Source organism: Bos taurus, chromosome 5 (assembly GCF_002263795.3).
Source record: "Bos taurus isolate L1 Dominette 01449 registration number 42190680 breed Hereford chromosome 5, ARS-UCD2.0, whole genome shotgun sequence".
NCBI classification, from domain to species: domain Eukaryota; kingdom Metazoa; phylum Chordata; class Mammalia; order Artiodactyla; family Bovidae; genus Bos; species Bos taurus.
The window spans coordinates 104,220,157-104,241,738 of NC_037332.1; the positions used below are offsets into that span (position 1 = coordinate 104,220,157).

The window sequence follows — 21,582 nt, forward strand, 5'->3', positions numbered from 1 at the left end:
AACCATCTCATCTTCTGTAGTCCCTTTCTCCTCCTGCCCTCAGTCTTTCTCAGCATCAGGGTTTTTTCAAATGAGTTAGCCCTTTGCATCAGGTGGCCAAAGTATTGGAGTTTCAGCTTCAACATCAGTCCTTCCAATGAACACCCAGGACTGATCTCCTTTAGGATGGACTGGTTGGATCTCCTTGCAGTCCAAGGGACTCCATATGTGTATGTATATATGTAATGTGTGTGTAGACATGTGCTATGTGTGTGTGGTGCATATGTTGTGTATGTGATGTGTGTGTGTAAGGTCAGGGAGGAGTCAGGGCACCAGGTGGGTTTGGAAGCATCTTTGGGAAGAAGACAGCCTCCAACCATCCAGCCATCATCTCAGAAAGGCCAGGACCAGTGACCAGGCCCCTTACCTGTAAAGCAACCATTCTCTGTCCGGGACCCAGCCTGGTGGCCCTCGTGGGGGCTGGGACCCGATCTCTCACACCTTGCGGGGCAGGAAGCTTCAGCTCTCTCCTTCCTCTAAACACAGTTGCTCAGCTGGCTCAGGTGGAGGTGTTTCTCCAACCTACCCTGGAGTCTGGCCCTGGAGATCGGATCCAGAAGCTCTGTTGCTCTGGCCTGGGTTCCTCCCCAGCCTGGGCCGGCCTGTCTGGGACAGCCAGCCTCCCTGGTCCACCGGTTTGTGGGGCGCTGCCTATGGAAGGATCAGGGCCTATGCGGGGGCCCTGGAGGGCCAGGAGGCTCATTGGGGCAGAGGCTAAGAGGCCTCCCACCAAACTGTTCAAAGCCTTATCGCCTCGGAGGTGTTTCTAGTACCATTTCCGTCCATTGTTTCCTCTGGGTCATTAGGAGGAGGCCTGTCTCCTGTTGTGGCTGCTCACAGCTACTGTGGTGGGAAAAGAGGGGGGCAGGCGGGCTGACCGCAGACGTCACGATTTGGGCTTTATCACCCTTCGGCCACAGGGTGTCCGCGGCCTGGGGATCACTCACCAGCAAGACTGTCCAAAGCCGCAGAAGTTCCTGGAGAGCATGGCCTAGGGCTGGCGGCAGCACTGTGGAGGCAGAGTTTCCTTGGAGACACCTGCACCCCCTTCCACAGGGAAGGTACGGGCTTTGGGAGGGGGGTTGGCTCACTGTGGAATGAGATGCAGGACAGACCCCCCACCGCCCGCCCTGGGGACCTGGGGTTCTCCTTCCGGGGACTAGTGTGCCGGGGTGATTCACAGCCAAGGACCCTCCTAATGCCGTCTTCTCCACCTGCCTCTGGGGGTTCTGTGACTGCTTCTGTTCCTGCCAGGGCTTTACTGCTTGTAGTGCTTGACCAGACAGGAAGAGACAAGCCCTACTCTCACCTCTGGGTACCTTCCGGAAGCAGCCTGATGTACCTGTGTGTATGGCTGAGACCAAGGCTTGGACATATTGGACATCAGAGTGTTCCTTCCCCAGAAGAATTATATATGAATGGGCTTTACCTCTCCCTTGTTTGGTCAGATGGGACAGTGGGTGGGAAAGGACCCCCCCCCCCGCAACCGCCTCCCCCTGCCCAGTGAATGCCAGATGACAGAAAAGTGTTAAGTTGCTCAGTTGTGTTCAACTCTTTGTGACCGCATGGACTGTAGCCCACCAGGCTCCTCTGTCCACAGGATTGTCCAGGCAAGAATACCAGAGTAGGTTGCCATTTTCTTCTCCAGGGGAGAATCCAGGAATCCCTGGATTCCTGATCCAGGGATCCAACGGGGGTCTCCCACATTGCAGGCGGACTCTTTACCATCTGAGCCATTAGGGAAGGCCAAATGAGAGACCCTGAACTTAATTTAGCTGCTTTTCCAGAGGAGACAGCTATGGCTGTAGCCCTGAGGGACTCAGGGTATGCTCAGCCAGCCAAGGTCAGTGGTCCCTTTTTTGAAGAAGGGGAGTCACACCTCTGGGAACCTTACCAGCCACCCAGGGCTGCTGGACTCCTGTCCACTTACCAGATCAACTCAGCAGATTTTTCCTGAACGCCTCCTGGGTGCTGGGCATTGTGCTAGGTGCTGGGGTAGGGATGAGAGAGGGAGTTCATGTACCTTGTGGGTGCCTATGTGTGTGCTAAGTCGCTTCAGTCATATCCAACTCTTTGCAGCCCCATGGACTATAGCCTGCCAGGCTCCTCTATCTGTGAGGATTCTCCAGGCAAGAATACTGGAGTAAGTTGCCATGCCCTCCTCTAGGGGATCTTTCCAACCCAGGGATCGAACCGTGTCTCTTATGTCTCCTGCATTGGTGGGTTCATTACTACTAGCATCACCTGGGAGGCTCACTTTGTGAGTGACTGCCCAGCAAGTCTGGTTCCTGAAGGTTCTCGAAGCCTGGTGCCTGTGGTAGGAATGGAAGTGTGAGACAGTTCCTCTTCTCCAGTTTGCTGTCAAGTGTGGAAGGACGATGAGGAGGAGGGAATGAGCTGCTTCCTGCTCTGAGCTGCTGAAGGATCAGGGAATGCTGGGGGTCAGGCTGGCGGGGGGCAAGGGAGGGCAAGGCAGAGCTTTCCTCTCAGTGTGCCACAGGGATCCCTGTTTGGGGAAGGGTGCCTGGCGTTCTGACCCAGTGATTATTACTCTTGAGCCTGACCTGCTTTTTTGGGGACCAGCAGTCCATGTTTAGGTCTTTCCCAGTGGCTCAGCTGTAAAGAATCCACCTTCAGTGCAGGAGATGCCAGTTCGATCCCTGGGTGGGGAAGATCCCCTGGAGGAGGAAATGGCTATCCACTCCAATATTCTTGCCTGGAGAATTCCATGGACAGAGGAAGCTGGCAGGCTACAGTCCACGGGGTCCCAAAGAATTGGACACGACTGAGTGACTGAGCACAGTCCATGTTTAAAGGGGAAATGAGGGTCATTCTTTTCTCTTGCTTAAAGAATTCTCCCCACATCACGTGTGGCCAGTAGCACAGACCAGCAGCTGCTCACCTCTCCCACTTCTCCACAGATGTTTCCCACCAGGCTCGCGAGGCTGCTGCTTGCTGTGGCCCTCACTTTGCCAGGTAGGTCCCACGTGCTGCCACTCTTCAATTCTGCCTCGGGCCATTGGGAACCACCCCCTGCCAGGGGCCAGCAGGTGTGTCTAGAGCACACCTGTGTGCCCAGCCCTACGTTCAGCTCCTGCTGGGGCTGTGGAGTCACAGGGTCCCTGGTTAATTTCTCTTCTGCAGAGCCCACCGCTCCTGATGTGTGTTTCTCAAGGAGTTGGTGCCTGCAAGTGTCTTCTCTGATTGGGGAATTAAGAAGCACCAGGGCTACACAGGACAGTCCTTTAGGACGGGGATGGAGGATGGGGAAAAGGAACCTAAGACTTGGGTAGATTATTAGTTTTTGAGTGGCTGGTGGGGCTCATTTATTTGTGTAGCTGTACATCCCATAGTAGCGATGAAGAAGCCGAGGGTCAGAGAGGAAAAACAACTGCTCTAAAGTCACATAGAACCAAGATCAGAGGTCAGTTCTCCTGGGTCTCAGGCCAGCTCTCCTCCACTGGAGACACTGCCTTTCCTCCCTCACTGAGATGCTGAGTCTATGAATGGCAAAAGGGACCCTTTTCTGATCCTGGTCTCACCCTCGTCTCCACTTAGATAACTAGGTCAGCAGCACCCAACCCGCTGCCCACAGGGGCAGATGTGCGTTTGTCATCCCTCTGCATCTTCCTGTTAACTGTAACCCTAACCCTAGCAGGAGGGTCCTGGGCCAGAGGATGCAGAAAACTTGGAGACTGACTGCTGTTTTCCTACCTGCCAACACATACACATACGCATGTACACTGTGAGGTGAAGTTGGCAAGTGTCAGCGTATGATCTCGCAGGGGCTAACATTTCATAGGTTCTATGGGTCAGGCACACTGCTCTATTGATCTATTTAGAATTTAATATATTCAAGATATACCAGTAGATTAAAGGACACTCATTACAATCTATTTACACATCAGAAAACTGCAAAATGTTAGAACCTATACCAAATTCATTTCAATGCAAGGTACAATACAGCCCACCAAAAATCATGTTTTGGAAGTATGGCATGGTAAATTCTTCATAATATATTGGGAAATAAACAGGTTATAAGTCCTTTGCTCAGTCAGTTTGCTGACATATTTGCAAAAAAACTGTAATTGTTTATACACAGTAAGATAGAAATAAACGGCAAACACTAAAATGTCGACTCTAGTTACTGCTGAATGCTGGTTGCAGATGATTTTAACTTCCTTTATTATTCTTCAACAATATTTTTCATATTTTCTCTAAGGAGCATGCAGTATGCATTTCAAATCATCTGTCATTAAAACGAGTCAATTTCCTGAAAAGCAGTCCTTCCATTACCGGGGAGCCCTGAGTCATTCTTGGGGGCCGAAAGCAACAGTTCTGGTGTTGTTTAAGATGGAAAGTCCTTCCCCGTAGCCTGATTTCTGATGGCTGCAGCCTTATTTCTCCTGGGCTGAAGTGGTTTGAGCTGGTGGTACCTGCTGTACTCACGTGTGGGCTTTCCCTCCAGGGGCCCTTTGTGGAGAAGGGGCTCTTGGCAAGTCATCGATGGCCCGGTGCAGCCTCTTCGGAGCTGACTTCATCAACACCTTTGATGAGAGCATGTACAGCTTCTCGGGAGACTGCAGTTACCTCCTGGCAGGGGATTGCAAGACACACTCCTTCTCAATCGTAGGTGAGTCCTTGCCCTAATGGGAGGGCTTCAGAGCGAGGGGGTGGGCAGGAGTGGGGGCAGCCTAGCTCAGCCTTAGCAGGTGAGGGTGTCGGGTTGGGCGTTGTTGAAGTTTCTCATTCTTACGACTGTGCCGAGCCAAGATCATGGTGGGGAACGGCCTCTCCACGACTTAGGGATTCCCTTGACTTCTTCCTGGGTCTCTTCCTGTGGAAGCCTCGTGCATGGAGAGAGTCTTCGTGCTTCTCCAGTGTTTGAGTCCATTGCTCTGGGTCCAGGCAATGCTCAGGAAGCCCTGAAGCATCAAGAGAAATGATGACCCAGAAAGTGGTTTGTAACAGCCCAAGCATGTAGAAAAGGGAAGGAAGGTTACCTGTTTCTGCTGGAGGTCAGAGTATCAGCTGATGTGGAACATCTCCTGTGTTCCTGGCAAAGGGCTGGTACCATGCCCGTGTTATCTCTGCTCCCCCGAGGCAGCTCTGAGATGTGGGGGGCAGGCAGTCACCCCGGTTTCCCGCATGAAGAGTTGAAGCCCAAGGAGGTCAATGATCCTCCCAAGGGCTGACAGGTAAGATAGCGAGAGCAGGATTTTGATCCTGGGCTTGTCAGGAAGAAGGACCTTGCTCCTGTATTAAGGAGAGAGGGCACTGTCCGGGGCTGGGAGTGGGGCTGGAGGCAGCGATGGAATATTGCAGTTTGGTGAGCTTCACACTCTAACAGTTCACGAGATGTGTGTGGTATGTAAGAGGGATCATGCGAAACCCAGCAAAGGCAGAGTACTTAGCTGTGGTGGGGCGGGGCAGGTGGAGAGGGAGATGGCAATAGACTTACCCACACTGTCACAGAAAAATTTTTGTGGCAATTGTTATAAACACAGTGAGGAAGACTTTACACAGGGAGTGGGGCGGGCACTGCAATGGGGGTTTTGCAGTAGAGGAAAGAATATAACAAGGATGAGTGGGGATTTATAGACAAGGAGCCAGGTGTGGGTGGCTAGATAGAAATTTTTAAAAATATTTATTTACATTACTTATTTATTCAGCTGCGTTGGGTATTAGTTATGGCATGCGGGGTCTTTGTTGTGGTGTGCAGATTTCTCTCTAGTTATGGCACTCAGGCTTAGTTGCTCCATGGCACGTGGGATCTTAGTTCCCTGATCAGGGGTTGAACCCATGTTCCCTCCATTGGAAAGTGGATTCTTAACCACTGGACCAACAGGGAAGTCCCAGGACAGGAAATTACCAAGAGGAAACGTCAGGGGTCTCGGGGAGTCTGGCTAAACCAACTTGACAGGGTTCTTGCTGATGGCAGGACAGGGTGATGCAATGTGCCGAGTGGGTTATGAGGAATATAATTGGATTCTTGCTAAACTAACCTACAGGATTCTCACTAAAACTTGACCAAGTAGGCCAAGGATAGAGTCTAAGAGGAGACCTAACCAAGCAGAGGGCTCAGAAAACCCTGACTCAGGTGTGGTCAAGGAGACTTGGTCAAGGAGAGCATCTTGGTCAACACCCAGACCTCACATGAGATGCAGGCTCAGGGCTCTTGTGGTGTTAACTCCATCAGTTGGGACGATGGCTGCAACACCTCTGTGTTCCATCGTTGGGTGAGGCTTGGCTTGGCTGCTGAGTGAACTGACAGCTGGACCTAGCTCTGGGCTCTCCTGCTTCATTTAAAATATAATTAATTAATTAATTAATTTTTGGCTGTACTACACTGCATGTCAGCTTCCCTGGCAGCTCAGATGGTAAAGAATCTGCCTGCCATTCAGGAGACTAAGTTTGATCCCTGGGTTGGGAAGATCCTCTGGGGAAGGATGACTGCACCCATGAAATTAAAAGATGCTCCTTGAAAGGAAAGCTATGGCAAACCTAGACAGTATATTACAAAGCAGAGACATCACTTTGCCGACCAAGGTCCATTTAGTGAAAGCTATGACTTTTCCAGTAGTCATGTATGAATGTGAGAGTTGGACCTAAAGATGGCTGAGCACCAAAGAACTGACGTTTTTGAACTCTGGTGCTGGAGAAGACTCTTGAGAGTCCCTTGGACTGCAAGGAGATCAAACAAGTCAATCCTAAAGGAAATCAACCCTGAATATTCATTGGAAGGACTGATGCTGAAGCTGAAGCACCAATACTTTGACCACTAGATGCCAAGAGCCAACTCTTTCGAAAAGACCCTGATCCTGAGAAAGACTGAGGGAAGGAGACGAAAAGGCTGATAGAGGATGAGATGGTTGGATGGCATCACCGACTCAATGGATGTGAGTTTAAGCAAGCTCTAGGAGACAGTGAAGGACAGGGAAGCCTGGTGTGCTGTAGTCCATGGGCTCACAAAGAATCGGACACGACTTAGCGACTGAAAAACAACAACACGGATTCTAGTTCCCCAGCCAGGGATGGAACCCTCGCCCCCTGCAGTGGAAGGGCAGAGTCCCAGCCACTGGACCATCAGGGATGTCCCTTGGGTTCTCCTGCTTCTCTGGCTGCCCGCTTGGGCCCTGCCTCTGCTGGAAAAGTGGCTTCAGTGGTCTGAACTTCACTGGAATGCCGTTTTCCCTACTGCTCCATGAATCCTTCAAGCGCAAGGACTGCATCACACTCATCTTTGTTTCTTTAGCTCCCTGGGGTCTCTGTCAACACCAAAGGTGGGGTGGTGCACAAAGCATGGTTCTTTATTGTATACAAGAGCAGTTTTCACGAACAGCAAGGCATGCAAGGCCTTGGGGAGGGGGTTTGCTCAGGCAGACAGGACAGGGAAGGTGTTCCGTGTAGTGGGGACAGCAGGAGCACAGGGGAGAGTCTTAAAGGGGTAAGTTTGGTGCCATGCAGCCCAGTGGGGGGATCAATGTGGTGGGAGTTGTGGTCCCCATCAGGCTTACCTGGAGGCTGGTTAAAACACGTTATCGGGGTTCCCCAGCCTTGGCCCAGGGTGTCTATGCCACTGGATCCAGAGTGTGGCTTGAGATATTCAATCAACCCTAGCAAGTTCCCAGATGCTCCTGGGGGTTTGGGACACAACTTTGAGAAGCACAGGCCTGGGGAAGAGGGGGGTGCAAGACGGGGTGGTGAGGGGAGCTGATGGGGCTGGAACTTGCTGTCTGATGGCGGGGTTTGTTTCTCATTTCAGCAGGCAATGAGGGGCTAGCGCAGAGTCTCTGCAGGGAGGGCCAGGAGGAAATCAGTTCTTAGCCAAGATGGTCCTGGAAGGGAGAGAGGCAGGAGGCACGGTGACCTTGGCCACGGTCACCAGGCAGCTGGTGAGAAGGACTGGAGGCGTCCCTAGGGCATGACGAATTGAGGAGGTCATCCTGGACGCTGAACTCTGGGCACCTACCTTGCTTCAGAGGCAGCAGTGGAGAAAAAACACCCTGTCGCCTTCCCTGGGAAGCTGAAGGCCCAGGTCCTTCCTCCTCAAGTGGTCCCAGTGTTTATCTCAGTGGATTTCTCCACTTTGAAAGTCATGGTGCACTTGTTTTATTTTAAAGTGTCCACGTGTGAGGTGGTACATTTGTCTTTCTCTATCTGCCGTATTTCACTTAGTACAGCGCCCTTCAGTTCCACCCATGTTGTCGTAAGTGCACTGTGAGCGCTTGGGGGCTTGTCTCTCAAGGTCAAGGTAACGCTGACCTCCCCTCCATACATCTATGCAGGTGGTGTCAGAAGTCTGGCCTCTCTGGCCATCCTTCTTTGGGTTTCAGGGGCCAGGAGGAATGGACGGGCTGAGTTAGGCCTCTCTAATTCAGAGCATCACCGTGGGATACCCTCTCTGTGTTCTTCTTTTCTTATATCAACTTGCTCTTGTCGAGTGTCAGTTTTCTGGCAGGTAATTGGCCTAAGTCAGGCTATGAATCAATCACATTTCAATGACGACTGGTTTAATTCTCACCCCAAATTGTGCTGCTATTATATTATATTGGAGAAAATGGGCGGCTACTTTGTCTGTTTTGGATGGTGAGGGTGGGGTGCTGGCAGGACACGGGTAACCTGAGGAACTGGGCCGGGTAGGGTGGGCTGGCATGATTGCTCCGGGGAAGAGGGGGCGCCGGGTCAGGGGAAGGGACCTGGCAGCCCTGGATGCTGCCCTTCAGTCCTGCAGGCACCGCTGGGCCCTCCCCCACGCCTGTGCTCCATTGTTCTCCGATGACATCCTGTTTCCTCACTTCCAAATCACGAATTCCCGTTCCTCTCCTGCGGACCTTGTCCACATCCTGGGTAAAGTGTTTGTGTCTGAGCACGCAGGGCCACCTGGTGCAAAGGGGAGGCTCTTTGACCTGGTGCTGGCTCCCGGCCAGCAGGCTCCATCCAGGGACTCATGTCAAGGCTCCTAGCTGGCCAGCACGGGGACCTGGGAGAGATCTCGGGAGTCCTGGTGGCCCCCACACTGGGATCTGGCTCCCATAGCAGCCCCAAGAGCCATGGACAATCTGCACGGTTCTGAGTGAGCTTCCAGCCTGAGACTCTTGTCTCTACCTCAGGCCAGGTCAGATCAATCACTGCTGTGCAGCTTTAGGCTGATGTCCACCTGCATCAGAGTCGCAGGGTGGAGGACGGAGTGTTTGTTAGAGACGCAGATCAGTGAGTCCCACACTAGGAAGGCAGAGACAGCACTTGGGTTGAACTCGGCTTCCTGGAGTGCTCCTCACTCACCCAGGGGAGGTCTTGCTCCCTCACTTAGATCCTCAGTCCCTGAGTTCAAGAGGCCAGAAAGGAGACGGGGTATAGTGGGAGCTTCTCTGGCTCGCCCCTGAGATGGACACCTTGCCCTCCCTCTGGCAAGCACAGGAAGTGCAGACCTGCTGGTCTGCAGGGCGTGGGAGTGTTCCCCGGCACTGGGCTCGCTGGCGGTTTCTAATGGCTTGTCTTTCTAATGGCTGCCCATCATCAGAGTCCTTCCCGAGTTCTGCCGGGAGAGTAGGAAGCAAATAAAGAAGAGGGCTGATGGAGAGTTCTCCCCTGCATTAGCAGTTCACAGCCCTGATGCTCCATTAAGAAGTTTGTGTGACAAAGGGAGGTTTGGACTTGGAGTCAGAAAGCCCGGGTGGTTAGTGGTGTAAACTAGTACTTCTCAACTTGGGTGATTTTTCCCCCCAGAGGACATGGAGTCTGGAGGCATTTGGTGTTGTCACAACTGGGGATGGATGCTAGTGGCATCTGACTGGCAGAAGCCAAGGATGCTGCTAATGACCTACATGCAGAGTGGCCCCCACAGCAAAGAAGTATCTGGCCCCCAGTGTCAACAGCGCCGAGGTGGAGAAAACCTGCTGTACACTTGGGCCTCAGTCTCTCCATCTGTAAAATGGAGCCAGTCTAGGTCAACGTTTTGCAAACTGAGTCAAAAACTATGGGTCATAAAATGAATATTATCGTTGTCTCCAGCATTAAAAAAATTTAAACAGAAAAGAATAGAAGACATCAGAAATTACCAGAGTTCACGGCTCTGGTAAGGGTAGGGGTGTCGTGGGAAATGTGTGTGCGCGCACACTGGATCATGAAGTCATTGGTATTTTTACTCCACTTTCTGGGCAAAAACTTTTTAAAAATTTATTTTCTCAGACAGTAAAGAATCTGCCTGCAAAGCAGGAGACCCAGGTTCGATCCCTGGGGTAAGAAGACCCCCTGGAGAAGGGAATGGCAACCCACTCCAGTATTCTTGCCTGGAGAATGCCATGGACAGAGGAGCCTGGCGGGCTACAGTCCATGCGGTTGCAAATGAGTTGGACAAGATTGAGTGACTAATACTTTCATGTTTTTTGAATTACCATGTTGTGTTTATTACTGCTGTACAACAAAGTGACTCAGTTATACATGCATATATACACACACACACACACACATTCTTTTTCATATTCTTTTCCATTATGTTAATCATAGGATATTGAATATAGTTCCCCGTTCTATACAGTAGGACCTTGTTGCTTATTCATCCTGGGAATCCCAAACTTCCGATCCAACCTCCCCTTCCCCTTGCCAATCACTGGTCTGTTCTCTGTGCCCTTGATTCTGTTTCGTAGGTGTGTTCATTTGCGTCATAGTTTAGATTCCCCATATAAGTGAGATCATATGGTATTTGTCTTCTCTTCCTGACTTATTTCCCTTAGTGTGATACTCTCTAGGTCCAGCCATGTTGAGGCAGATGGCATTGTATTCGTTTTCATGGCTGAGTAGTGTTCTGTTGTGTGTGTGTATCCTCTTCCTTGTCCATTCCTCTGTTGGTGGGCATTTGGTTGCTTCCATGTCTTGGTTATTGTGAACAGTGCTGTTGAGAACATAGGGGCACATGTATCTTTTTGAACTACAGTTTTATCTGGATATACGCCTACGGGTGGCATCGCTGAATCGTATGGAAACTCTATTTTGAGTTTTTTGAGTAATTGCCATACTATTTTCCATAGCAGTTGCACCAATTTACAATCCCACCAACAGTGTAGGAGGGTTCCCTTTTTAAGAGACCATTTTAAATAACACATCCCAGGGTTCATGTCACCAATAATTCACATGGTGGCTTTGATTCACTGCTTTACAATGTATTTGACTCATGCTTAATTTTGTCTTTATACTTTGATTGTAAACTCCTGGAAGGAAGGAGTCAGGATTTTACAGTTTCCTTTAAAGGAATAGACTATTAGAAGCCCTTGTATACAGAAGGCACTCAATAAATATTCCTAGATGTATGGAAAGATGAGTGAGCATATGAGATTTTGAGGGAGATTTCTGTTGCCCATTTGTTAATTCTTTGGGGGGAGTTTCCCACTGAGATAAGATTACAGAGATGATGGTTATAAATAAATGCATTCACTTTTTTGGGGTAATAATTGCTACCCAGTTTAAATGATTCTTTTCTTTTTCAGGGGACTTCCAAGGTGGTAGAAGAATGGGTCTCTCGGTGTACCTAGGGGAATTTTTCGACATCCATGTGTTTGTCAACGGTACCGTGCTGCAGGGGGGCCAGCAGTAAGTCGGAACCCAGAAAGTTCAAATTAGAAGAGGCCCTGAGAATCCCCCTTGTGCTCTCCCTCGTTTTTTCAAAGGAGTGGGGCCCAGAGAGAGACAATACCTGTGCCCAGAGGAGGTGAGAAGGGTGGGTGAGAGTGGGGAATCCTGACTCCGAGACCAGGCTCCCAGCCTCTGCATGGCAGTCTGAACCCTGCAGAACACGGTCAGGTTGATGGGTTGAGGGACTCCCAGAAAACGGCTCCTTCCTGAGCTCCTCCTGTCTCCCCAGCGTCTCCATGCCCTATGCCACCAGAGGGCTATACCTGGAGACCGAGGTTGGGCACCACAAGCTGTCCAGCGAGTCGTATGGCTTTGTGGCCAGGATCGACGGCAGCGGGAACTTCCAAATCCTGCTGTCGGACAGACACTTCAACAAGACCTGTGGGCTGTGCGGTGACTTTAACATCTTTGCCGAAGATGACTTCAGGACTCAAGAAGGTAAAATTTTCTGGGACAGCGTTCCCTGAGGCTGTGGTTGTGTTACCCTGCTCACCAACCTACACTGGGACTCCTCCCCTGGTGCTCCACCTTCCCTGAGTCCTCACCTCAGTTTATCTCATGAACTTTATCTCTTAGCATTCCACCTCAAGGCCTAGATCTGTCCTCAAGTCAATACTCAGACCTGACTTGGTTCAACTTTGAATTCCCCACATGGTAGACGTTTGATAAATGCCGGATGATCTGAACAGGTCCTCCTGTGCCACTCTGATGGAACTTCGCACATGAAATCTATAAAAGGTGGTCCTCTGCCGGTTTATGTGTATGTGTGCATGTGTGTATGTGTGCATGTATGTGTGTGTGTGTGTGTGTGTGTGTGTATGTTCATGAGAAATAGGAAGTATAATGATATGGACTATGTGAAAACCACTGCTAATCCTCATTTTTCTTCTGAAAATTTCAATTACATAAACATTTATGTGGGCTTCCCTGGTGGCTCAGAAAAGAATCCTGGTGGCAAAGAACCTGCCAGCCAATGCAAGAGACATGGGTTTGATCCCTGGCTCGGGAAGATCCCCTGGAGGAGGAAATGGCAACCCACTCCAGTATTCTTGCCTGGAAAATTCCCAAGCACAGAGGAGCCTAGTGGGCTACGGTCCATGGGGTCACAAAGAGTCGGACATGACTGAGTAACTGCTGCTGCTGCTGCTGCTAAGTCGATTCAGTCGTGTCCGACTCTGTGCGACCCCATAGACGGCAGCCCACCAGGCTCCCCCGTCCCTGGGATTCTCCAGGCAAGAACACTGGAGTGTGTTGCCATTTCCTTCTCCAATGCATGAAAGTGAAAAATGAAAGTGAAGTCACTCAGTCGTGTCCGACTCTTAGCGACCCCATGGACTTCAGCCTACCAGGCTCCTCCATCCATGGGATTTTCCAGGCAAGAATACTGGAGTGGGGTGCCATTGCCTTCTCCAGACTGAGTGACTAAATAACATCAAAACCCCTGCTGCACAGGGCTGTGTTCAAATCTAAACAAAGTTGATTCAGGTGCCTACAGATCTGGAGTTTTCACCCAGCAGTCCCAGGTCTCATGACCATGGCTCCATCCTCCTGAACCTTTCTCTACAGGAACCCTGACCTCAGACCCGTACGACTTTGCAAACTCCTGGGCCCTGAGCAGTGAGGAGCAGCGGTGCCCACGGGTGTCCCCTCCCAGCAGCTCCTGCAACGTCTCCTCCGAGCTGCAGAAGGTGGGTCACCTAGGCTGGGCGTGATGTGGGTGGTGCAGGGCTTTAGGAGTCAAGAGACAGAATGAGGTCCCATCCCAGGCCCTCCATCCTGAGGAGCACGGGTCCACCTTGGAGGGTCCCTCTGGCTGCTCTGTGTCCCATGAGCCCCTTTCCTCTGGAAAACCAACTGTGGTTCGAGTTGGGCTGACCCTAATCTTGTTAATAATACTGTCCTGGGCCTGGAACTCTAGAGATGGGCCTGGTCCAATGAGTCGGTACAGCGAGTTACTATACTTTCCTGTTTTACATTCCAATGCCCCCTCAGCCCCAAATATCCCCATTGTCACCTGCTACCTGTCTGAAATTCTGCTGTGGAAAACCATTTTTAAAAAATATTTATTTTTGGGTGCTCTGGGTCTTTGTTGCTCTGCATGGGCTTTTTCTGGTTGTGTTACATGACCTATTCAATGTGGTGGCTCCTCTTGTTGCAGAGCATGGGCTCTAGGGTGTGCAGGCGTCAGTAGCTGCAGCTCACAGGCTGAGTTGCTCCGACCAGGAATCGAACCCGCATCCCCTGCATTGGCAGGTGGATTCTTATTCATTGTGCCACCAAGGAAGTCTAGAAAACCATACCTTTTTAAGGGCCCGATAAGTGGTTGTTATAAAGCACAAATAGAGGGCAAGGACCTGAAGTCTCACTAGCAATCAGCAGGGAGGGGGTTACTTTATATTTGGGTGGGGGAGGGGAGAAACTGGGGGGAGGGGAGACACTGCCGGGAGAGGAGGGGCAGGGCCTGCTACCAGCCACCAGCTTGGATGTTGTCAGAGTTTCCTGAGGCTGGCGTGGCAGACTGTCTCAAACTCACTGACTTACAGCTACGGATATATATTCTTACAGTACCAGAAGGCAGAAGGCTGAATTTGGTTTCAAGGTGTCTGCAGAGCTGGGTCCCTCCGGAGGTCTAGGGGAGAGCCCCCCTTGTCTCTTCCAGCTCTTTGGGTGTGGGGCTCCTTGGCTTGTGGCCCCATCCCTTCACTTGCTCCCTCTGTGGTCATGTGGCTTCCTTGTCCACATGCTTCCGTCCAAGTCTCAGCTCCGTTGGTGACTCTGCCCATCCCTCCCCCAGTAATTAGCAGCTCCTTCCCCTTCAGGGCTACCCTTTATGATCCCATTTGGGGAGAAGGGGTCCAGGTGGGAGTGATCTGCAGGACGCACCTTGCCTCCGCCTTCTGTAGGTGGAGACCAGATGGTCTCTGTGCTTCTGTGTGGTGGGTGTTGGGATGCTTTAGGTAGGAAAGACCTCCCTCAGTGGAGGACCTCCTCTTCTCAGGGGTCAGGCTGCCAGGGCTGAGGGAGGACGGAGCAGCATGGGTCCGGGGTGCGGCTGGGCTCTTGTCAACATGCAGTGCCCTGAACAGGCTGCGCTCAGAGACTCCGCCGCTGTCTGGGGAATGAGATCCTTGTAAGTCAGGTTCCCGGAAAGTGGAGGTTTGTGAGCAGGGAGTGGCTCTCGGGGTGTGAGAGAGGCAGAGCTGTGCAGGGGGAGAAGCTGAACGCTGTGTAGTTCCAATCAAGGCCTCAGCCGGCCCTTCAGGGAGTTCTGAAAGCTGGGTGGCCCCATGGGGCGAGGGGCCCACACTGACCAGTCGGTCACTGGATGGAGGCTGCCTCTGGACAAGGAGGCAGGACGGCTCCCCTAGACTGAGGGCGGTGCCTGCAGAGTGACTCGGCTATGAGCCCCCAGCAGCCAACATGCTCAGCTTCTGGTGGGTGAGTCCTGCTCCGAAGGGCGTCTGCATTGCACCCAACATCCCCTGTAGAGCTTGGCTACCTGACAGCATCACCTCCCTGCCTCCCATCCAGGGAGCACGCACGATGTTCCAACCTACCATCATGCAGGGAGAGGGTGACCTCTGCTTATCCCCAGAACCACTGCCATGATGGGACTTGACAGGCCAAGTAAGCCGCTCCTCTGGGACTGTGTGGTTGTGCAGAGCGATGAGGAAACCAGAGCTGGGTGGAGGGGGGTGAGATTAAGGAGCTGCCCTGAGTCATCAGGGAGCACTGCAGAGTCAGAGTCCACACCCTGCCCTGCCCCCTCCTCTGCTGTTCTGGCTGTACCACCTCAGGCCACCCAAGTGATGACTCCAGACTTGTTTTCCTTCAGGAGTCTGGCTCCATGAATCTTGCTGCCTTCAGCTCTAAAACTCTTTGACTGTGTGTTTCTCTGGGTTGAGCTAAAGAGAGAGTTGATAATAGAGCTTCCCTGGTGACTCAGATGCCTCCAATGCAGGAGACCTGGGTTTGATCCCTGGGTCGGGAAGATCCCCTGGAGGAGGGCATGGCAACCCACTCCAGTGTTCTTGTCTGGGAAATCCCTATGGACAGAGGAACTTGGAGGGCTACAGTCCATGAGGTCACAAAGAGTTGGACACAACTGAAGTGACTAACACTTTCACTCAGTAAATATTCAGTGGATGGATGGATGCAAATTAGGTGGGGTCATTTATCCAGGGAATGGGCCACCCCACAATCATAACTGAGGATTCTTCATTTGTAGAACAAATCTGCACATAAGTGGAGAAATTCTAGCCTACTCTTATTCCAGAAGTTAAATAAAACACACCACACCACGCACACACACACACCCTTTCCTTAGCATGAGAAAGCTTCATTATTACTCAGTCTTTCCACTTTTAAGCAACAGTTTATCTTCCGAACCAAGGAGTGTGTCAGGCGCAGGAAAATGCTCTGGGTCATGTTCATTTCAGCTGCCTACACTATAACCACAATCTCTGATGTATCAACAAGTCCATTCCTAACGCCTCTTTTCCTTGGGTTTCCAATGTTTCAGTGGTGCGAGGTTTTCCCAGCTAGTCCCTAAACATCTCTGTCACCTAGCACACAGCACAACACTGGCAGCTTACAGAGACGGACTGAGTTCCAAACCCCGGGAGGAGAGGGTATTGTCTTGGGATAGAGGGTAGTTCCCTCTTCTTTTCAGGAAAACTTTGAAAAAGCAGACACTTGCTCTTGTAGCCCTTCCCGCTTTCCTATCCCCGGACCGTTTACCAGATTGGTCACTCTGGGCAGGACACTTGCCTTCTCCAAGCCTCAGTTTCCACATATGTAAAAGAAACAACAGACAAGTGCCTGCTCCACATATCCTTATAAAAGGATACGTGTGGAGTGCTTAGCGCAGTGGGGCTCAATTGGCTGAGCTGTTATTGTTATTATTATTTTTGAGTCTGCATTTGCCCCTGGGGTGGCCACACTTTGAGAGCAGGAGTGGGGGAAGCAGGCCAAACACACACAACACTTGAAGTGTTAAGCCCAAACTTCCTTTTTTCTCTCCTCCTTCCCCCCCAGCTATAACCCCATTCTTTCTGGGGGAGTTGAACACAGCGTGGGGTTAGAAGGAGAGTGAGGCGCAGAGGCACCCGGACACGGAGGGTGGGGAACAGGCAGAAGCCAGCTTTTCTTCTGGGGCTGCTTGTAACCCAGGGGAATTTGGGGCTGAAGGGACTCCAGAAGCCCTGAGCAGTGAGGAGCAGAGGAGAAGGGGTTTTACCATCTCTTCCTTTTGTTTCCAAACTTACACTTCCACCGATGGTTGTGGTTAGCTGTCTTCCGCCCTTTCCAGTGTTGTCTAGGCAGGGGTAGGATTGAGGTATGTTGACGGGGGATAAGGGGGTGGGGAGTGGGGGGGTTAATTAGTGAGTTAGGTGGGCAGTTCATGGGCACCTCTGACACCCAGGGCATGGGCTTTGTCTCACTTTAGTTTGCAAAACACAGGCATCATAGAGTAAGCTCAAGATAAATGCTCCCACCCTCGGGGTACAAAGGAATACTCTTGTTGACACCTAAGAAGTGGGAGGTGGAGAGCGGATTTCCAAATGGGGAAACCTGATACAGAGGCCCGAGTGGAGGAGGGAGCCTGGCACTCTGTCTCCTGGAGACAGAGGTGGGGAGGTGGGGGCAGAGAATCCACAGAGGCCCTGTTTGTCTCCCCTGGGCCTTTGGGGGCTCCAACTGTACATTCGCTACTCACTTTGTCTCCTGGGTGCATTAAGGTTCTTACTAACCAGTGTCCTGGGAACAGTTTAAGAAACTGGTTACTAAGTTCTCAGAGCTGGGCCAAGGCCCCCGAACACTCACACCTCCCAAGGCACAAGATCCTCCCGAACTCCAGTTTCAGGCTGTTTACCTGAGAAGAGGGGGCGGGGCTTCATCATCCAATCAGGCTGTGTTTGTCCACGAGCGGGGCGCCCTCATTGGCTGGAAAACACATCCCCAGGAGATGATAACTGCAATCTCGAATTGTCCACAGCCTGTTGGGTCTCGCTGGGTCCTTGGGTTCAGTCAGAAGTCAGGGCTGGTAAATCCCTTTACAAGAGTCTGCCACTGTGGCTCCAAGAGCCATATTCAGTGGCCAAGTGTTCGGTGGGAGAGACGGTGCTGACCCAGCCGCCAGGGGCTCTCTGTCTTTCCGAGGTGGCAGCAAGGAGTCAGCTCGTTGAGAGCCAGGTCATATTACTTATACCCGGGGGAATGAATGTTTCCTTGTTATGCCAACAAAACCGGAGCCTCTCTACTGGGACGCATAATGGCTTGTTTGATTGCACAAAGATTTGCAGTACTATTTAGCTTCTCCGAGGGCAGGGCTGCTGGCGTCTGGGGCTTAGGTGCAGACCTAGTAATAAAAAGTGCCAAACTATAGATACTCAAATAATTGGTATTCATTTGCAGGTAACTCCACTGCACAGTGAACGTTTTAGAAAGATCCTTAGGTCACTTAAAAAAAAAAAAAAATTCTGACAGCCTAGGAAATGTCAGCGTGGGTTGAACCTTACACAGGGATCTTAGTTTTTATCCTGGAGTCCTGTCTGCAGTGTGAAGCCCAGGGCTCCGGGAGGCTGGGTAGGGGATGCAGCTGGTCTATGCGATGTTCTTTCTAATTAGAAAAAGACACCCTTTTCTTGAGACACTTTACCATCACCTGCTGGGAAAGTGCTGTTTTAAGAAATTTAAGGAGCGTTAGTCGCTTAGTCGTGTCCGACTGGTTGTGACCCCATGAGCTGTAGCCTGCCAGACTCATCTGTCCGTGGAATTCCCCAGGCAAGAATACCGGAATGGGTTGACATTCTTTTCTCCAGGGGATCTTCCTGACCCGGGGATCAAATTTGGGTCTCCTGCATTGCAGGCAGATTCTTTACTGTCTTGAGCCACGAGGGAAGCCCCCTCAGTGGCGCTGAATACTGGGGAAGCAAGATCCCTGCAGTCTGCTTTCTCCAAATCTTACTCAGGACTTCACGTTCAGTGGTGCTCCTACCAGTCACCTAACAGTCCCAGATTGCCTGTTTTCCACTGGTTCCGATTTTAGCATTTTGTGTGTGTGTGAGTGAACACAATCCTTATTTCTTTTGTTCTGTTGCTCTTCGTGTCTGCACATCTTCTCCCCCTTGCCTCCTCCTCTGAAGAGCCCACCGTTCACCTGTAAAGCCTCTTCCCCTAAGAAGTCACCTGTCTGCGCTGGAGCTAACATTTGTAAACACACATGTTTAATTTGAATGACCATAAAAGTTTCCTGCATGGCACAAAGAGGCACACAAAATACCCGTTCTGTTGGGAACAATGCAATTCACTCTTCACATCCTCATGAAATATTGCCCACGCCTTTTATTTGCAAAGTGCGTACCCAGGTCTTTCTCTTATTTCTGCCCACAGCTGCCCTGGGAGGAAGCTCACAGGCCTGGAGGGAGGTGACCTGGTCTGGGAGGGACTCAGTGCCCTGGCAGAGCTGAGGGCTTACTGGCCACGTCCACTCCTGGCATCTTTGCTGCCTCTCCTGGCCTCCTGCATTCATGGCCTAGAATAGACTTTTCTTGGAGATTGGAATGAATTTTGTTATGTTTGTTTGTTTGGTAGAATAGTTGTGATTCTTAGAGAGAGGAACTGTGCCCGGACAGTCTGGTTCAGGGAAGGTCAGTATATCTCAAGAAGGGATCCTTGTAATCCAGGAACCCTGGAGGAGTTAGTTATCAGGGACCTGACCTGGCTCTGCAGAGGGGGCCCACCCACTGAGTCCCAGCGATGAGTAGATCTCAGTTGGGTTTTGAACACAAGTATGCACACATATACACGCCTATTTATACACACATATACACACATGCACTCATATACACACACAATACGCATACACACCTATATATACACATGCATAGAGAAGGCAATGGCACCCCACTCCAGTACTCTTGCCTGGAAAATCCCATGGACGGAGGACCCTGGTGGGCCGCAGTCCATGGGGTCGCTAAGAGTCAGACACGACTGAGCGACTTCAATTTCACTTTTCACTTTCATGCATTGGAGAAGGAAATGGCAACCCACTCTAGTGTTCTTGCTTGGAGAATCCCAGGGACAGGGGAGCCTGGTGGGCTGCCGTCTATGGGGTCGCACAGAGTCGGACATGACTGAAGTGACTTAGCAGCAGCAGCAGCATACACACATACAGTACACACACATATACACATACACACGAATACATATATACATGCACATACGCAATATACACAAAGACACACATGTACACATAGGCACACACACATACACAATACACGCCTATAAATACACATACACACATATATGTACACATATGCATACATACACACATACATACACACATACACACACACACACACACACACACACACACACACACACATTCCCCTTTCTGTGGTATGAGAACTGCTCTCTCAAGTCATCCAGAGGTTAAGGAGTGAGGATTTATTTTGGGGACTTTGTCAAAATCCAAGAACCCGTGGTTTCTAGAGCTTTGCTGTGTCCTCACATAGTTGCACCCCTATTCTTCACCTCGGTCTCCCCTCTGAAGACCAGCAAAGCTCTGCCCGATACTGACCACTGAGGAAATAAGCACCCTTTCCCTTTCCAGCAAATCCCCTTACCCATCTGAGTACAGGGAGGCAGGAGGGGCAGGGAGCCCGTGGGCTGGTGGTGGTGGTGGGACAGTGAGTGACCCTGGCCATTCTGCCTTTGGAGGTCTAGCTTCATGGCAGAGTTCAGGGGCTGCCACTGGGTTTCAAGTTTTCCCTTAAATTGTGTGTGTGTGTTCACTTGCTCAGTCGTGTCTGACTCTCTGCAACCCCATGAACTGTGCCCGCCAGGCTCTTCTGTCCATGGAATTTCCCAGGCAAGAATACTGGAGTGGGTTGTCATTTCCTTCTCCAGGGGATCTTCCCCACCCAGGGATTGAACCTGAGTCTCCTGGGTCTTCTGCATTGCAGATGGATTCTTTACTGCTGAGCCACACCAAGGAAGCTTCCCTTAAATTAAGCAGATGCAAATGCATCCCTAACCCAGCACATTTCCTCCCACATTCCAAGATCTGGCTCAAAAGATCCCATGAAACTGGCTGATACATTTCTACTAAACGGATGCTTTAGTTTAGTGGAAAACTAAAGTTTAGTTTACACATAGGCACATACATACACACAATACACACCTATACATACACATATGCACGCACACACACACATGAACACACACACATGCACACACACATGTATATACACATAGACACACACACACACATTCCCAAGACTTTCCCCAAGTGGCTTTCTTTCCCTTCCTCCCTCCTGGCAAGGATAGGAGGCTGCAGATGCCTGATGGCATGTATTTACTGAGATGTTTTTTATTGAGGTTGTATTTGCAATCTCACTCAGGGACAAGACACATAAGAGACAGTGAACAACCATGAAAGAGGACCATGTGAATGCCATCCGGAGTTAGTTAAGGGGCATGTGGTGCAACAGTTCTTATCACAGAGCTGATGACCCTTTCTGACTGGAAGCAGAGTGGGTGGAGCTGTTCCAGACCCAGAGCTTGGACAGATCCCAAACTGGGAACCCGGGGCTGATGCCAGGCTTTTGTCCTCCCGGCCAGCTGGTCCTGCCCTGACCCCTTCTCAGATGCTGCCCAGGAGCACAGTGGGTGGGATGGGTCCTTTGGAGGGTTCTGTAGCCATCTCCCTTGGCACTGGGGACTCCAGGGACATATCCAGTTATCCTCCTTCTCATGAAGGCTGTATTCTGACTATCTCAGAGAGAGGAATCTCCAGCTTCACAGAAAGCATCCGTTTAGTGGAAATCTATCAGCCAGTTTCATGGGGTCTTTTGAGCCAGATCTTGGAATGTGGGAGGGAATCCCAAGCCAGGCAGAAGTTATAAA

At 51.0% G+C, this 21,582-nt stretch overlaps 1 protein-coding gene across 2 annotated transcripts in view; it reads left to right on the top strand.

The window, feature by feature from the left end:
- Positions 1-980: 980 nt before the first annotated feature.
- Positions 981-21,582, top strand: part of VWF (von Willebrand factor) — a 124,547-nt gene continuing 103,945 nt past the window's right edge. Inside the window, exons 1-6 of one of the 2 annotated variants that reach the window (XM_024991341.2) lie at positions 981-1,100; positions 2,961-3,015; positions 4,508-4,672; positions 11,526-11,628; positions 11,900-12,108; positions 13,237-13,358. In XM_024991341.2, coding sequence (XP_024847109.1) covers positions 2,961-3,015; positions 4,508-4,672; positions 11,526-11,628; positions 11,900-12,108; positions 13,237-13,358 — 654 coding nt within the window. In that variant the 5' untranslated portion in view covers positions 981-1,100. Of the gene's footprint in view, positions 1,101-2,960; positions 3,016-4,507; positions 4,673-11,525; positions 11,629-11,899; positions 12,109-13,234; positions 13,359-21,582 lie in introns of those variants that run through there. The other variant, NM_001205308.2, reaches the window with a different exon arrangement.